General features: G+C 30.4%; 1 protein-coding gene across 2 annotated transcripts in view; it reads right to left on the bottom strand.

Moving 5' to 3' along the window:
- Positions 1 to 12,979, bottom strand: part of LOC129981845 (dentin sialophosphoprotein-like) — a 74,924-nt gene that overhangs the window by 1,452 nt on the left and 60,493 nt on the right. For both annotated transcript variants that reach the window (XM_056092869.1, XM_056092870.1), the window contains exons 5-7: positions 11,923 to 12,162; positions 10,332 to 10,457; positions 9,055 to 9,312 (exon numbers count right to left, since the gene is read on the bottom strand). In XM_056092869.1, coding sequence (XP_055948844.1) covers positions 9,055 to 9,312; positions 10,332 to 10,457; positions 11,923 to 12,162 — 624 coding nt within the window. The remainder of the gene's footprint in view (positions 1 to 9,054; positions 9,313 to 10,331; positions 10,458 to 11,922; positions 12,163 to 12,979) is intronic.

The following is a 12,979-nucleotide window of genomic DNA, read 5'->3' as shown; positions in this document are numbered from 1 at the left end:
AGTTTCTGCATAATTTGGGATATAATCTCTGTAATAGTTCAGCAATCCAAGTGCACTTTTAAGCTGGGTTTTTGTTCTTGGTACTTCCAACTCTTGTGTTGCTCTTGTTTTTTTTCTGGATCTGGTTGATGCTTCCCAGATCCTGTTATGTGTCCGAGATAATTCATTTGAGTTCTCGCAAATGAGCATTTCTTCGAGTTTACAGTGAAACCAAGTTCGTCTAATTTTGTAAACATACAATCCAGATGTTGTAGACGAGTTTCAAAGTCAGAGGGAAATATTATAATACCGTCGATGTAAGCTCTTGCGAATTCACTACAATCTTTTAAAATATTATTTATGACTCTTTGAAATGTGGATGCAGAATTTTTATATCCAAAAAGTAAAACTTTAAATCAATATTGATCTCTGAGTTTTACAAGATGTATAGTAGGGTGGAACGAAAACGGCCTTAATTTTTTCCCACCGATTTTAGTTTGGTAATAGTGGGGAAAAGTTGCCTTTTAGATTCATAAAGAATAATTGAAAATTTGGTTTCAATATTGCAATATCTTGAAGTTCTGCAAAGAGCTTGAAATTTGAAAAAAACTGACAAATTTTAAAATGGGCCTTTAAATTTATTTTTTCGATTTCAGTTTGGTAATAGTGAGAAAAAGGCGCCTTTTAGGTTCAAAAAAAATTTTTTTTATTTATTTGGTTGCAATACTATAACATCTTGAGGTGCCCCAAAAAACTTAAAGTTTGTAAAAAATTGAAAAATTATAAACTTTGATAAAAAGAAATTTATGAATTTTTCGTGGATATGATATTACAAAAGATTGTTTTAAATACATATATAAGTACTACAACTTGAAAAATTCTTAAATAGAAAATAAAATAATACAAAAAATATATTGAATGTTAAATTTTGTTTTTTATTTTTGTATCCTTAATGATTACAAATACCATAGTTCAAAATCTTTCTTTCTACTTCATCGCCACATTAAAACATTTTTTTTTTGTATTAAATTTTGGCATATTTACACATGAGTCAATTTTTGCTGTTATGTATGCTTCTCTTGCACTGAACCACAGATATTTTGGGCAAATTCGGTTACCAGTTTTACAGCTCTTTCCACAGCTTGCGTGTGACAAAGAAGCCGGAAAAAGTCGAATACCGAGTCCACTATATTATTTAGTTCAACTTCAGATGCCTTCAGTATAAAGTCTTTGAGAGAGTCACTGGAAACACGTTTTAACAAGGGGGTCTTAGTTACATCATTTTCAAGCCATGACATCATTTCCATGTAATCCTTTGCATTGAAGTTTATCTTTGAAACTTTGAACTTCCTAACTATGTCTCTACTTTCTGTTCTTACTTTTAAAACACGTTGTAAACCAATTTCTCTTTGAATTTTACGTTCATCACTTAGTATGGATAAAAGGATATTTTCTGGAGCAGAAAACTACCCATTTCTTTGAATAATAGGGTCTGTAATGTTCGTGAGATCGTCAGAGAGATAGCGTGAATGCGAGATAAGATTAAACAAATGTTTGGTACCATTCGTACATGATGGTTTTAACTTAATATTAAACCTCACATGAACAAACACTTTCACAATGTACTCAGCCAGAGTCTTAGGATTTTCAGTTGTCACATACAATCGAAGCAAGCGATTGGCTAATGTTACTACCTGGAGAGAGCAAGTTTTCCAGGGTTTCTTAAAGATAAATCCAATGAAGAATTTCTACTTGATACAGCGATACACATATCCAATAAATATTTTTGATCTGTACTTAAATCATTTTTGTCTTCCAGATGAGGAAGGTCTTCAAGTGGCAAGAAGGTAACCACAGAAAGACTAGCACAGTTTTCTAGCTGCTGACCTATTTCTCCTTTAAACTCATTGGATCTTTTCGTTTTACCATTTAAATGACAAAAAAGATGTCACAATGGTAACTCATTACAATGGAACAAACAGATTAATCATTGTAAAGGTCTTCCTATTTCCATTTCCATCAAAGAAATCACACCATTATTATACCCAGTGTTTACAACAGTTCAAAAGTTATTTGTTGTGTTCTCTATCTTTAAGAAATTGAAATATACTGTCTGCTGTGTCTTTTCCAGTGCCAGATTTAGGTGCTACATGGCCTTAAAACTTTGAGTTTGGTTCCTCTATAAGTGAAATGTACACATCTGAAATAACTTTTTTATACAATTTACTACTTTTCTTTTCTTGAACAATTGTTATGTATTTTCTCCCATAAAAAAACAATCCTTTGTTTTCGGTTATCTGAGTATAACGAATGTCTTTAATGAAAACTCTTCGATTTGTTGATCTTGCTCTTTTAATTTTCAACCTGTCTATTGTTTTGTCTTCTTCTGTGATTATACCCAAATCCTGTAAAGCAACACTAGCAATAGCTGCAGCAGCTCTGATATTCCAATACGGTCAGCAATGGAAGCTACAGATGGCAATTTAATATGCATTTGAGTGCTTTTCTCTTCGTTCAGTTTCGAAGGGTCTGGTAGTTTTATCTCTTCTTGTCTATTTGATGGATCTGGTTGGTCTGTCTCTTCTTTTATGTGATCTTTTAAAGAACACTGTTGTTCTTCAGCTCTGTCAATAACCATTTCTGGCACACTAGTATTTTTTGCCTGTTTTAAACTTAACTATTCTTTGTAGTTGTTTACTTTTTCTTCCTTCTCTCTTCCGCAAAGGCACTTGTGGTAGCTATATCAATGTTACCAATAACCATTTTCCTTTCAGAACTTTGATCATTTAGAAACTCTTGTTCCATAACCGAAACTTTGTTTTCTTTTATGCAAGTGCAAGTATTACAATTTACACATTTACAAGCAGCAACATCAAATAAACATTTAGCTTCTTCTCTGAATTTTCTGAGGTTGGAATCAAACTTATTTTAATCTTTAATAAATTCCTGTATTTAGCATGATAAGCTTTTATTATTTGTAAAATTCTTTTGCTAGGAAATAACGGAAATAGAAGCTCTAGTTATGTCTAATATAACAATAGCACTTCATAACAGATTCATAAGTAAGCAGTTCAACTTCAAGCAAATCGCTAAATTTCCCAAAAATAGGGCATTTTGACATTTGTCTTGTTATCATTAATTTAACTTGAGCCATTTTTACTAACTACAAAGTACACAAACGTATAAGTTCACAAATCAGTTACGTTAATCATTACACAATAGACGGACAAACAACTGACAAAATACACTCAAACTCAACTGAACTCGGCATCAGCTCTGATCTCATCACTAAACGCAGACATAACTCCGCTTCAATAACATGTACTTCAGAGATGACTCGGCTTCCTGGATGCCATACCAATGCTAGAATACAACTGTTTTTATTTTTCTACTCATATTATAACGCCTATTTAAAGCTTTTTATTTCCTAATGAAAGCTTGCGAAAAGTGTGTTTTTAGAAAATTTAATGTCCTAGTGGCACCACAAAATGTACTCTAATATTTTTTTATAATTTTTATTTATTTTATGTATACCAAAAGACATCTTTTCCACGCTATTACAAATTAAAAATCAAAAGTTGATTATTTCGTAAAAACAAAACTTTAAAATGTAGCAAAAATTTCAATTTTCTGAAGCTTTAATGCTCTTGCGGCACCTCAAGACGTACTCTAATATTGCTCAAAAGTTGCCTTATGAACACCAAAAGGCAACTTTTCTACGCAATTCCAAGTTAAAAATCAAAAGTTCGTTTCTTCGTTCCACCCTAATGTCTTTATTCTGCTCTTCCAGTATCCCTTTTAATAGGTCCAAAGTTATGATGTTAGTTTTACATATACTATATATTAAATCAACAGCATTTTCCCTTAGGAAAATCATCTGGTTTTGCAACAGCATTCAGGGTACAGTAATCTACACAAAGTCTGACACTCCCGTCTATTTTACTAACGCAGAGAACTGGATGAGTTATGTCGGCATCATTTTCTTCTATTAATCCTGCTTCCAATAATTCGCCCACCTGTTCATTAACTTTTTTCTTTAAAGCCTCTGGTATTCTATAAGTATACGGCTTCTTCCGCTCCATATTTGGTATCAAGCGAATTTTATGTTCCTCAACTTTTGCTTTTTTGAGTTTTCCGGTAAATAATCCTTGATGTTTTTTTAATCAGCATTTTTATCTGTTTTCTCTGTTGTTAATTTAAATTATCCATTTCTATCTCGCTCATTTCATTTTCCTTCAAAGGCACAGAATAATCTTTCTCAGGAACTGTTACAATTTCCCCGAATTCTTCCTCATCCTCAAAAATAACTCCCACAGCATTGACCTGGAATTTTCGGATTCACATGGACTCTCCTTTTTCCATCAGGTAACTTAACTACGTAGGAATGTGGCAGAATGATTATAACTATTTCACCAGGTCCAGTCACCTAACATACAATTTGTTGCTCAAGTCCAGAATGAGTAAATATACAAAATCTCCAATCATAAAGCTTTTCGATGCAGTTCCCCTATTAAAATAATCAGCGAAGGATTGTTGTCTCTTCTCGGCAAATACTTTCACTAGTTCAGCAGCTTCTTCATTTTCAGTTTCTGTAGGTATTTCACTGCAGATAAGCTCATATTTGTACATGGAGAAATCTCTCCAGACCAAGTTGATTTTAGTACAGCCAAAGGACCTCTTGCCTGTCTTCCATACATTAACTGGAACAGTGAAACTCAAGCAGGGAATATTAAATTTGTCAGTTACTGCAATTAGCGTATCCACATTATTAAATAAATTCACTCGATTCCTATAGTAAATGGGGATTCTATTGACTCTCGCCTCTATTTGTTTCCCAAATGCAGGTGTTAAAAAAAAAATCTTGCTTCCTTCTTATCATATAAATAAGGTACCAATGATGAATGAACAATATAATATAATAATAATATCAATAATTGCTTCAATTTTTTTTAATTAATATAAACATTGATCTTCTTTAGAGGTAAGTGTAAACAAATTTTGATTTGGTTCCGCTTGCAAGTGTGAAGATTCCACTTTAGCTACTATTCCTTGGTTCGAAGTGTCATTATTCCCCTTAAAATTTCTATCATGTTATCTTGTAATTTCATTCCTTCTTCGATTATCCACACAATAGATGCAGATGACTTTCGTTTTAGAATACTATCATTTACTCTTGTAATTTCTCTTCTATGGTGAGGAGGAATATATTTACTAGATGAAAAGTTGGGTTTTCTAAAATCACTCCGGACCTCATTGATTGGTTTCTGTTTTGCTCCAAAGTAAATGTCGCATTCCTTAGCAAGATCCTGTGGTTTGAGCCATTTTCTTCCCTGTCATATGTAAATATGAGGTGCAGTTTCCTTGCCAGCGAGTCAAACAATTTATCCAAAACTATAACTTCTTTCGGGGCCTAAAAATTTTTTACATTTCTCAATTTACAATAATATTCACACATAGACATCAATCTGGATGCAAACTGGATATGAGTTTCTCTTTGCACTTCGGAAGTTTTACAGACAAGCCTGAGGTGTTGGTTTGGATTCTTTTTAAATTAGAGTGTTCATTTTAGCATAATCCTTCATATCTTCTTCATGCATAGAGACAGAGCCTGACTAAGGCAGAGGCATATGGGGCAGTTGCCTCAGGCCCCCACATCAGAGGGGTCCCCAAATCGAATACAAAGTTTATTTTACGTTTCCTTCTTTAAAGAATAAAATAGATAGAACGATATTTTGTCTGACCATTGGAGGGTGGGACTTTATAGTTATTTTAGGTTCTAGTCAATTTTCTTTTTATATATCTATAATGAGGTGAAAAATTTAAATACCTCCATAAAGTTCATTTCTTCATAACTAAAGTATGAAGCAGAAGGGGGGGGGGACAAAGGAGTTTTTGCTCCGGGCCCCAATTAGGCTAAGTTGAGCCCTGAAATAGATCAGCACCTTGTCGAAACCTTTTCACGAAGTAATCTCAACAGGATTTCCGCTTGAAATTCTTCTGGAACTTTCTTATGTCTAAAGGCTCATTCAATCGAATCGAAACATATATTCCAAGATTCTGTTTTTTGTGGTACCGGGATTGTCAAAATTTCCACTCCTTTAATAAGTTTATAGAGGGACATTCCATTTTCATCTTCATTGCGATCACTGCCACTCAAACTTGCGTTTTCATTATTCTGCAATCTGGCCAGTTCTACTTTGCATTGTAATTCTTCCATTCTTCTCCCATGGTTTTCCTCTGCCTGTTTTCGATTTTCTTCTACTCGTCTTTTATTTTCCTCTTCTTGACTTCTACTTTCCACTGTCAAAATCAAATAATTTCTAATAAACTCTTCATCATCTCTTATATTCTTTGCTTTCAGTTAGTTTATTCTTTAGCTCAACCAACTTCAGGTCAATCGTCGCTACTTCACCAATTTCATTCAGTACAAGCACTAATTCTTTTCTAAAGTTCTTAAAAATACTTTTTTTTTTTTTGCCTTTATACTTGTTAAGAAATTTGAATGATACTTTCATTATGCAAGTTAAAATATATATTGCACTATACAAATAATATTATACTAATCTATAAAAATTTTGAAATAATTATACGATTTTAGTTATGCAAATATTTTCTCCCTCTATACAACTATTAAACTCAGTTTTCTTAATTTAAATTTCTGAATATACTGCAATTCCATAATATGTCAGTAATAGTTACTATTTACGATGAATGGGATCATAGACTGAGTAAATTTAAAAAAAAAAAAAAAGATATATTTACAGTTATTATTTACATTAGATAGAAGTAAAAAGAACCAATTTTTATTTAACCATTTATAATTTAAATTCAAGAAAACCTTAGCTAACTTACAAGTACTGAAAAAGGCAAACCTTCACAAAAGATGTACTTCCTCAATGAAACACTGGCTCATGATATGATCAAATACCAACAAACAAAAGTTTAAGTAGGATCTTGCAAACAGCAAAGATCACCTTACTCAATTGGAGCAAAATCCCCAACTCTCTGAAATAATAGTAGCTAACATTTTTTATAATCTCAGTGAAATCTGGAATTTTCACAAAGCTTGTCGAAGAATTTCATCAATTTAGTCACTAACTCACTAAATTTAGCACCAGATGCCTAGCCAATGCCTAGAACTTTCTAATTTGCATCTAACAGAATTTGTAACTACAAAATACTTATTAAAAAATATAATGTGGTTACATGATTTTATTAAATCTCAAGGGACTTTGAAATGACGTCACTTTTTTATCTTTCCTTAGAATTAATATAGCATTAACTTATATGCCAAAATCAGATATTACATTTGCTGTTTGTGGCATCCTACTTAAAAGGGAAATTGGCCATAGGATAAAAGGATAGTTACAAAGCATACACAAATGTGAACAATAAGTATCAGCCATACAGCCATTTTTGACTATTAATTTTTCTCTCTATATTATATAATAGAAGGCATTTGTAAACTTTTATGGAATACTTTCATAATTTAAACATATATTTGGCATCACTCAGTATTTGATTTCATAATATTGTCAAAAAAGAATTTTGTTTTTATTGAAACCAAAATCTTAAGTTTGTTTGGTTTTCCAAATTGGTAAATGTAACTAAGCAAGGATTGTGCATTAAAATTTGTTTTTACAATGCAATATGTGCTATTAAAATATTTTAAATGTTTCAAAAAAATCCTTTAAAAGCAACTGTTTATCAAAGATAAGAGTCTTTGAGCAGTACAAAATATTTAAAGAAAGTAGAGAACCCATTATAAAGAATCAAATTCTGACAAACAATTTAGTTCAATCAACAAATTATTGAATTAGCAAATTGGTTCCTAATGATAATAGTTTAGTAATTAAAGACATTACAAATATGAAAACTTTGCAAATAATCAGCACTGTACTGAGATAATCCATGGATTGTTCTCACACAGCAAGTGGTGGATTTTAGCATTTTGTAATATAGACAGTGTACATCATGAGGGCCTTCTTTTAATTAACTAATCAAATTAATTTCAAAAAGCTTTTTGTCATTTTAATATGTTATTTTACATTAAAAAATTATTATTTTATTAATAATTTTTCATGAAGAACAAAATGTTTATTTCTAACTCATTAGGTCATATGATGGGAAGAATTTTAATATTCAAAATAAATAAGCTAGTAATTCTTTCAACAACAAAGTTTATTGATTTGATGCTTCCAAACTGGAGCAATTCAATGTACTTGCAATGAATTCATGTAATCACTGAATGAAACTGAACAACAACCATGCAATGAATTAGAAATGAGGAAAAATCTTACACTAATTACAAAAAAAAAAAAGGGGGCGGATGATAATTTTAGCATAACATCAACTCTGCAAATTGCATTTATTTTTATTTTTCTATTATGACTACAGTGAGTGTAATGAAATATATAAGACTCTGACTAATTTTATTTTATAAAATATTAATCCTAATATTTTACAATTCATAGAATTGCATTTTTCTAAATTTTATTTGGCAACCAGAAAAATAAAGCTCTATAACTGATATATTGCTGGCCTTTTTCAGCCTTGCAGCCCTAGGCAGCTGCCTATTGAAAGCCACTACACAGTGCTATTATTACACATGAATTTTTGATAAAATAAATTCAACAAATATGATTTACAATCTTTTTGTTCATGTGATAACATACAATATAATCATTTCCATGATTGAAACTACATCTTTGTGGCCATTGTTTTGAGTTTATTGATGTGATAAAAGAAAATTTGCAATGAACTCTGACGAAATTTCATAGAAAGGAATATAAAGTATGTTTTTAAGGCCGAAAAATAGTAGCAGAAGTGCACTGCAACTAGAGGAGATAACTTTGAAAGTGTAATAAATATTGAGTAATAAATTGATACCTTTTATTTTATGGCAACATTCCCACGATTGTTTAATCGCAATAATACACTTTATTAATTTTTGCTTTCATTATCAAGTCAGTATCTATAATGAAATATTAACCAGACACAAATTTATTAAAACCTATAGAATTTTTTAATCAATATCCATTTTATAACAACATAAAGACCAAAATGAATTTTTACCTTCAGCCATGGATCAATGCAAGGTGTGTGAAATTCGTGAAAGCAAGGAAGAATTCTAAGCACATCCCCATTCACATAATCATTCAAACATACTTGGCATTCTTTATTCAATTCAGCTCTTTTATGTGGTAATTCTGTATTTTTTGAAGAGGATGCTCCATTTGGAATAACATATTTTCTGGTAGGCAGTCTATTAATTTCAGTTCTTTGCAAACCACGAGAAACTTCTCCATTAATCTCTGCCAGTCCCAAAAATGCCTTAAAGAAAACAAAATATTTATATTTTTGGTAAAGAAAGCAAAACAATAGGATCTGCAAAATTATTATTAAATAAATTGTATCCAAAATATTTATTCATAAAACTGTTTTCAACATTAATAATCTAAAAACACTATTTTTTTAGCAGTTGTGTTGCCAAAGAGAGAGAAGACACTTTGAATTTTTACACTTCGCTTTTGTTCCATCTCAGAAGTCATAATTCATGCGAAGAGATGATGAACTGAAGTCCGTTCACAAGTTATACAAGATCAGGAAAGCAAAAGAGACCAAAATATTTATTCCCAAGGACTTTATACTATGAGATTCTTATAGGGATACTTTATATGTGTCATTTTAGGTAAGGGGAATATAGTTATATTTTAAAAGAATTTGTTAGCTTGACAAATTTTTATCCCTTTACTCAAAGAGAACTGCTTATTTAAGCATTTTTACAGAGCTCATATTCCATTAATAAAAAAGGTGGAACTGGATCAGGAAATAAAAGAACATTTTAGAATTAACTTAATATGGGTTTAATTAAGATAAAAATTAGGAAAATAATTAGGATTTAATTTAGATTTATAGATTATCATTACATATATATATAGCTTACTACAAGTAACTTGTTTCAAAACAGATAATTATGTAGCAAAAAATTGATCCAGCTTTTATAGAACACATATATATACTTATAGAGACATCCTTCACAATATAATGCTTGAATCTTAATTTAAGAAAATTACATCCAAAATCTGTAGGGTCCTTAAAAATGTTCTGGCCTTGTCAAAGTAAGTTTCTTGGTTAAGCACTTTCTTTTATGACGGAGAGGCTAAGAAAATCCAATTTTTTCATAGAAATTTAAATTGTTTTAAAAATTTGAGCTTATTTTGAAAATGACAAAAATTTAATTTTGCTAGATTTTCCAACTAATTCTCAACTAAGATAACTTTTTTTCCAAATTATTTTTTTTTAATATAGAAATTTTTTATATAATTAACAAAGCAAAAATATATTCTTACTTCATAGCTGTCCTCAGAAGTATCCAAATTGAATAAATTAAAAGTAGTCGAGTGAAGATTCATGAGATGTGATTCAATATCAGCAATTCTACGACGATTCCTTGTATTTGGCCTACCACTACCACTCTATAATATAACCAATTGACATTTAAGAATCCTTCAATTGAAATAAAAGATGCACAAAAAATTATTTATCATAAAGAAAAACTTTTTGAGCCATAAAAACATTATAGAAGGAACAACAAAGAATATAATAAAAATAGACATAATCACACAACCAGATTATCAATGTAAAGAACAGTAAACAAACATTTAAAAAAAAAACTTGATTAAACAGATAAATAAACAGAGGAACTAAAATTCATATTAAAAAAGTTAGTGGCTTGATTAATATTTCATATAACTTAAGAATTTCCAAAAGTTGGGGGGGGGGAGAGAAAGCTGGAGTTTGAATTTGTAAAATATTGCAAATCTTACATCAGAAGTTAAATAAATATAAATAATTTTTTCAGAGTAATAAATACATAATTATTCAATACAATAAAGCACATCAGAAATTCAGCTCATGGTAATTAATAAATTAGTAAAAATGCAAAGAAATTAAGGCCCAAATTTATAGGAAGCTTAAAAACCTATAGCAATCAATAACAACATACAAATGAAATATCTAAACTTAAAGATACCAAATATACAAAAAAAAAAAAAAAAAAAACTATGTTAAAGAACTGTGCTGTTTAAAATATTAATCAAATTGGAAATAGTTATCTTTATTAAAGTTATCAATGGCCAATTACATTTCAAAACTTCCTTTATAGAATGTATTAACAATTCTAAAAATAGCTTCTGGAATGTTTTCTCTTAAAAGCTAACAACTAAAAGAAGACTGAAGTGCATATATTCCCTAACAAAATTATATTATTTGCCACCTTTTATTTTCTTAGATAAGTCATAACAGTATGGGTAATAACATCATTGACCTGAACATTTTAAGAAACAAATTCAAATTTTTCACAAATAACCAGTATTTTAACATTCTTGGTAATACTCTTTGCAAATCTTACATACAGCAAAATGGGAATAAGGAGATGCAATTATTTTCTAGCCGAATTCAGCAGCGAATAAAACATTTAAACAAATCTTACAGTGACAATTTATTTATCACATTGAAAAGGTTAATGAGAAAGGCATTATATAACCAAAAATGTATATGGAAGTTTAAGAGATTCAAAGAATTCAGGAACAAGAATTTCAATACAAATCAACGTTGATTTAAAGAAGAAGAAGAAGGGAACTAAAACATAAGACAATGAGAATTTATGAGGATTAGATGATAATTTACAAAATATTACATCTATAGAAAATAAAATCTATCAAAAATTTCCTACAAATAATTAGATAAAGCAAAAATTGCTCTTCTGAAAAGTAAATGATAAAAATCTATCAAAAATTGTAAATGGAAATTAATGACAGTAAAAAAAAGAAGGAATGATTGCTTATACATATCAAACATCAATGATAAAAATAATTAGACAACAGAGAATTCATACAAGTTTTGAAAACCCTTCATATAAAATAAAAGGAAAATACATACACTGGATATTGGATATCGAGACAGCCTAAAATGTATTCCCCGCAAAAGAGGAGTTGTGCTTAATGAATCATAAGCTACTCGGTTTGGTGAATCACCTTGTATATCAAATATGCTCTCGTCATCATCATCACCACTTGAGTAATATCTAAGTGGGCGACGAGGAGGAGGATGAGAAGGAGGATGAGGAGATGGAAACCTGCATGGCACATAACTTGGATCAGCTTCAGCATCAAATTGAGCCTAAAATAAAAAAGTTTTAAAATTTCTGCAGAATAAAAAAATATAATGCATAATATACAAGTTTTTTCCCCTTCAACATATGATCTTGAAACTTCAAATTACAGTGTTTCAATATTCAAATATAACAAACTCATACTCTCAAAATTGTTAGAACAAAATTTAAATATGGTCAACTTAACTTGAATCATAGAAGTACATTTTTAAAATACCCATCAATGCAAAACATGTTTATATGGCTTAGTTCTGTGGTAACAAGGTGCCTGGCTGTAATTAGATAAATGCAAGACTATCTTGATCATGTTTTCAATTAAAGACATTTCAATGGGGGTATATATTTTATATATTACATACTACTTCTATGATCCATATATATTACAGGTGACTAAAGTAGTTTAAGCTTTGTAGTGCCCACCCACTCCTTTTTAATTTGGCCATTTCAACTCCGTCAAATAAAAGAACTTTCATTTTAAATACAGAATTATATCACATTTTAACATCAATTGCAGCTATCACTGACTATAATGAACATTATAATTTATCAGAAGAATTATACAAATTTCCAAATCTAATATATAAAAATCTCGTGTCACGATGTTTGTGTTCGTACTCCTCCGAAACGGCTCGACCGATTTTTATGAAATTTTTTATGTGTATTTGGTAGGTATGAGAATAGGTTGTAAAGTATATTTCCTAACGCTAGGTAATTAGGGTGTCTCTATCCACGTTCAATGAGATCAACGCTTGCTTGAAATCATCGCCACTGTGGCGTAATGTTGAAAATGGCCAGCTAAAAATAAACAAGTGCGTCCAAATGCTA

The sequence above is a fragment of the Argiope bruennichi genome, chromosome 8, assembly GCF_947563725.1.
Source record: "Argiope bruennichi chromosome 8, qqArgBrue1.1, whole genome shotgun sequence".
Taxonomy (NCBI): domain Eukaryota; kingdom Metazoa; phylum Arthropoda; class Arachnida; order Araneae; family Araneidae; genus Argiope; species Argiope bruennichi.
The sequence above is the reverse complement of the archived record's forward strand: the minus strand, read 5'-3'. Positions and strand labels throughout refer to the sequence as shown.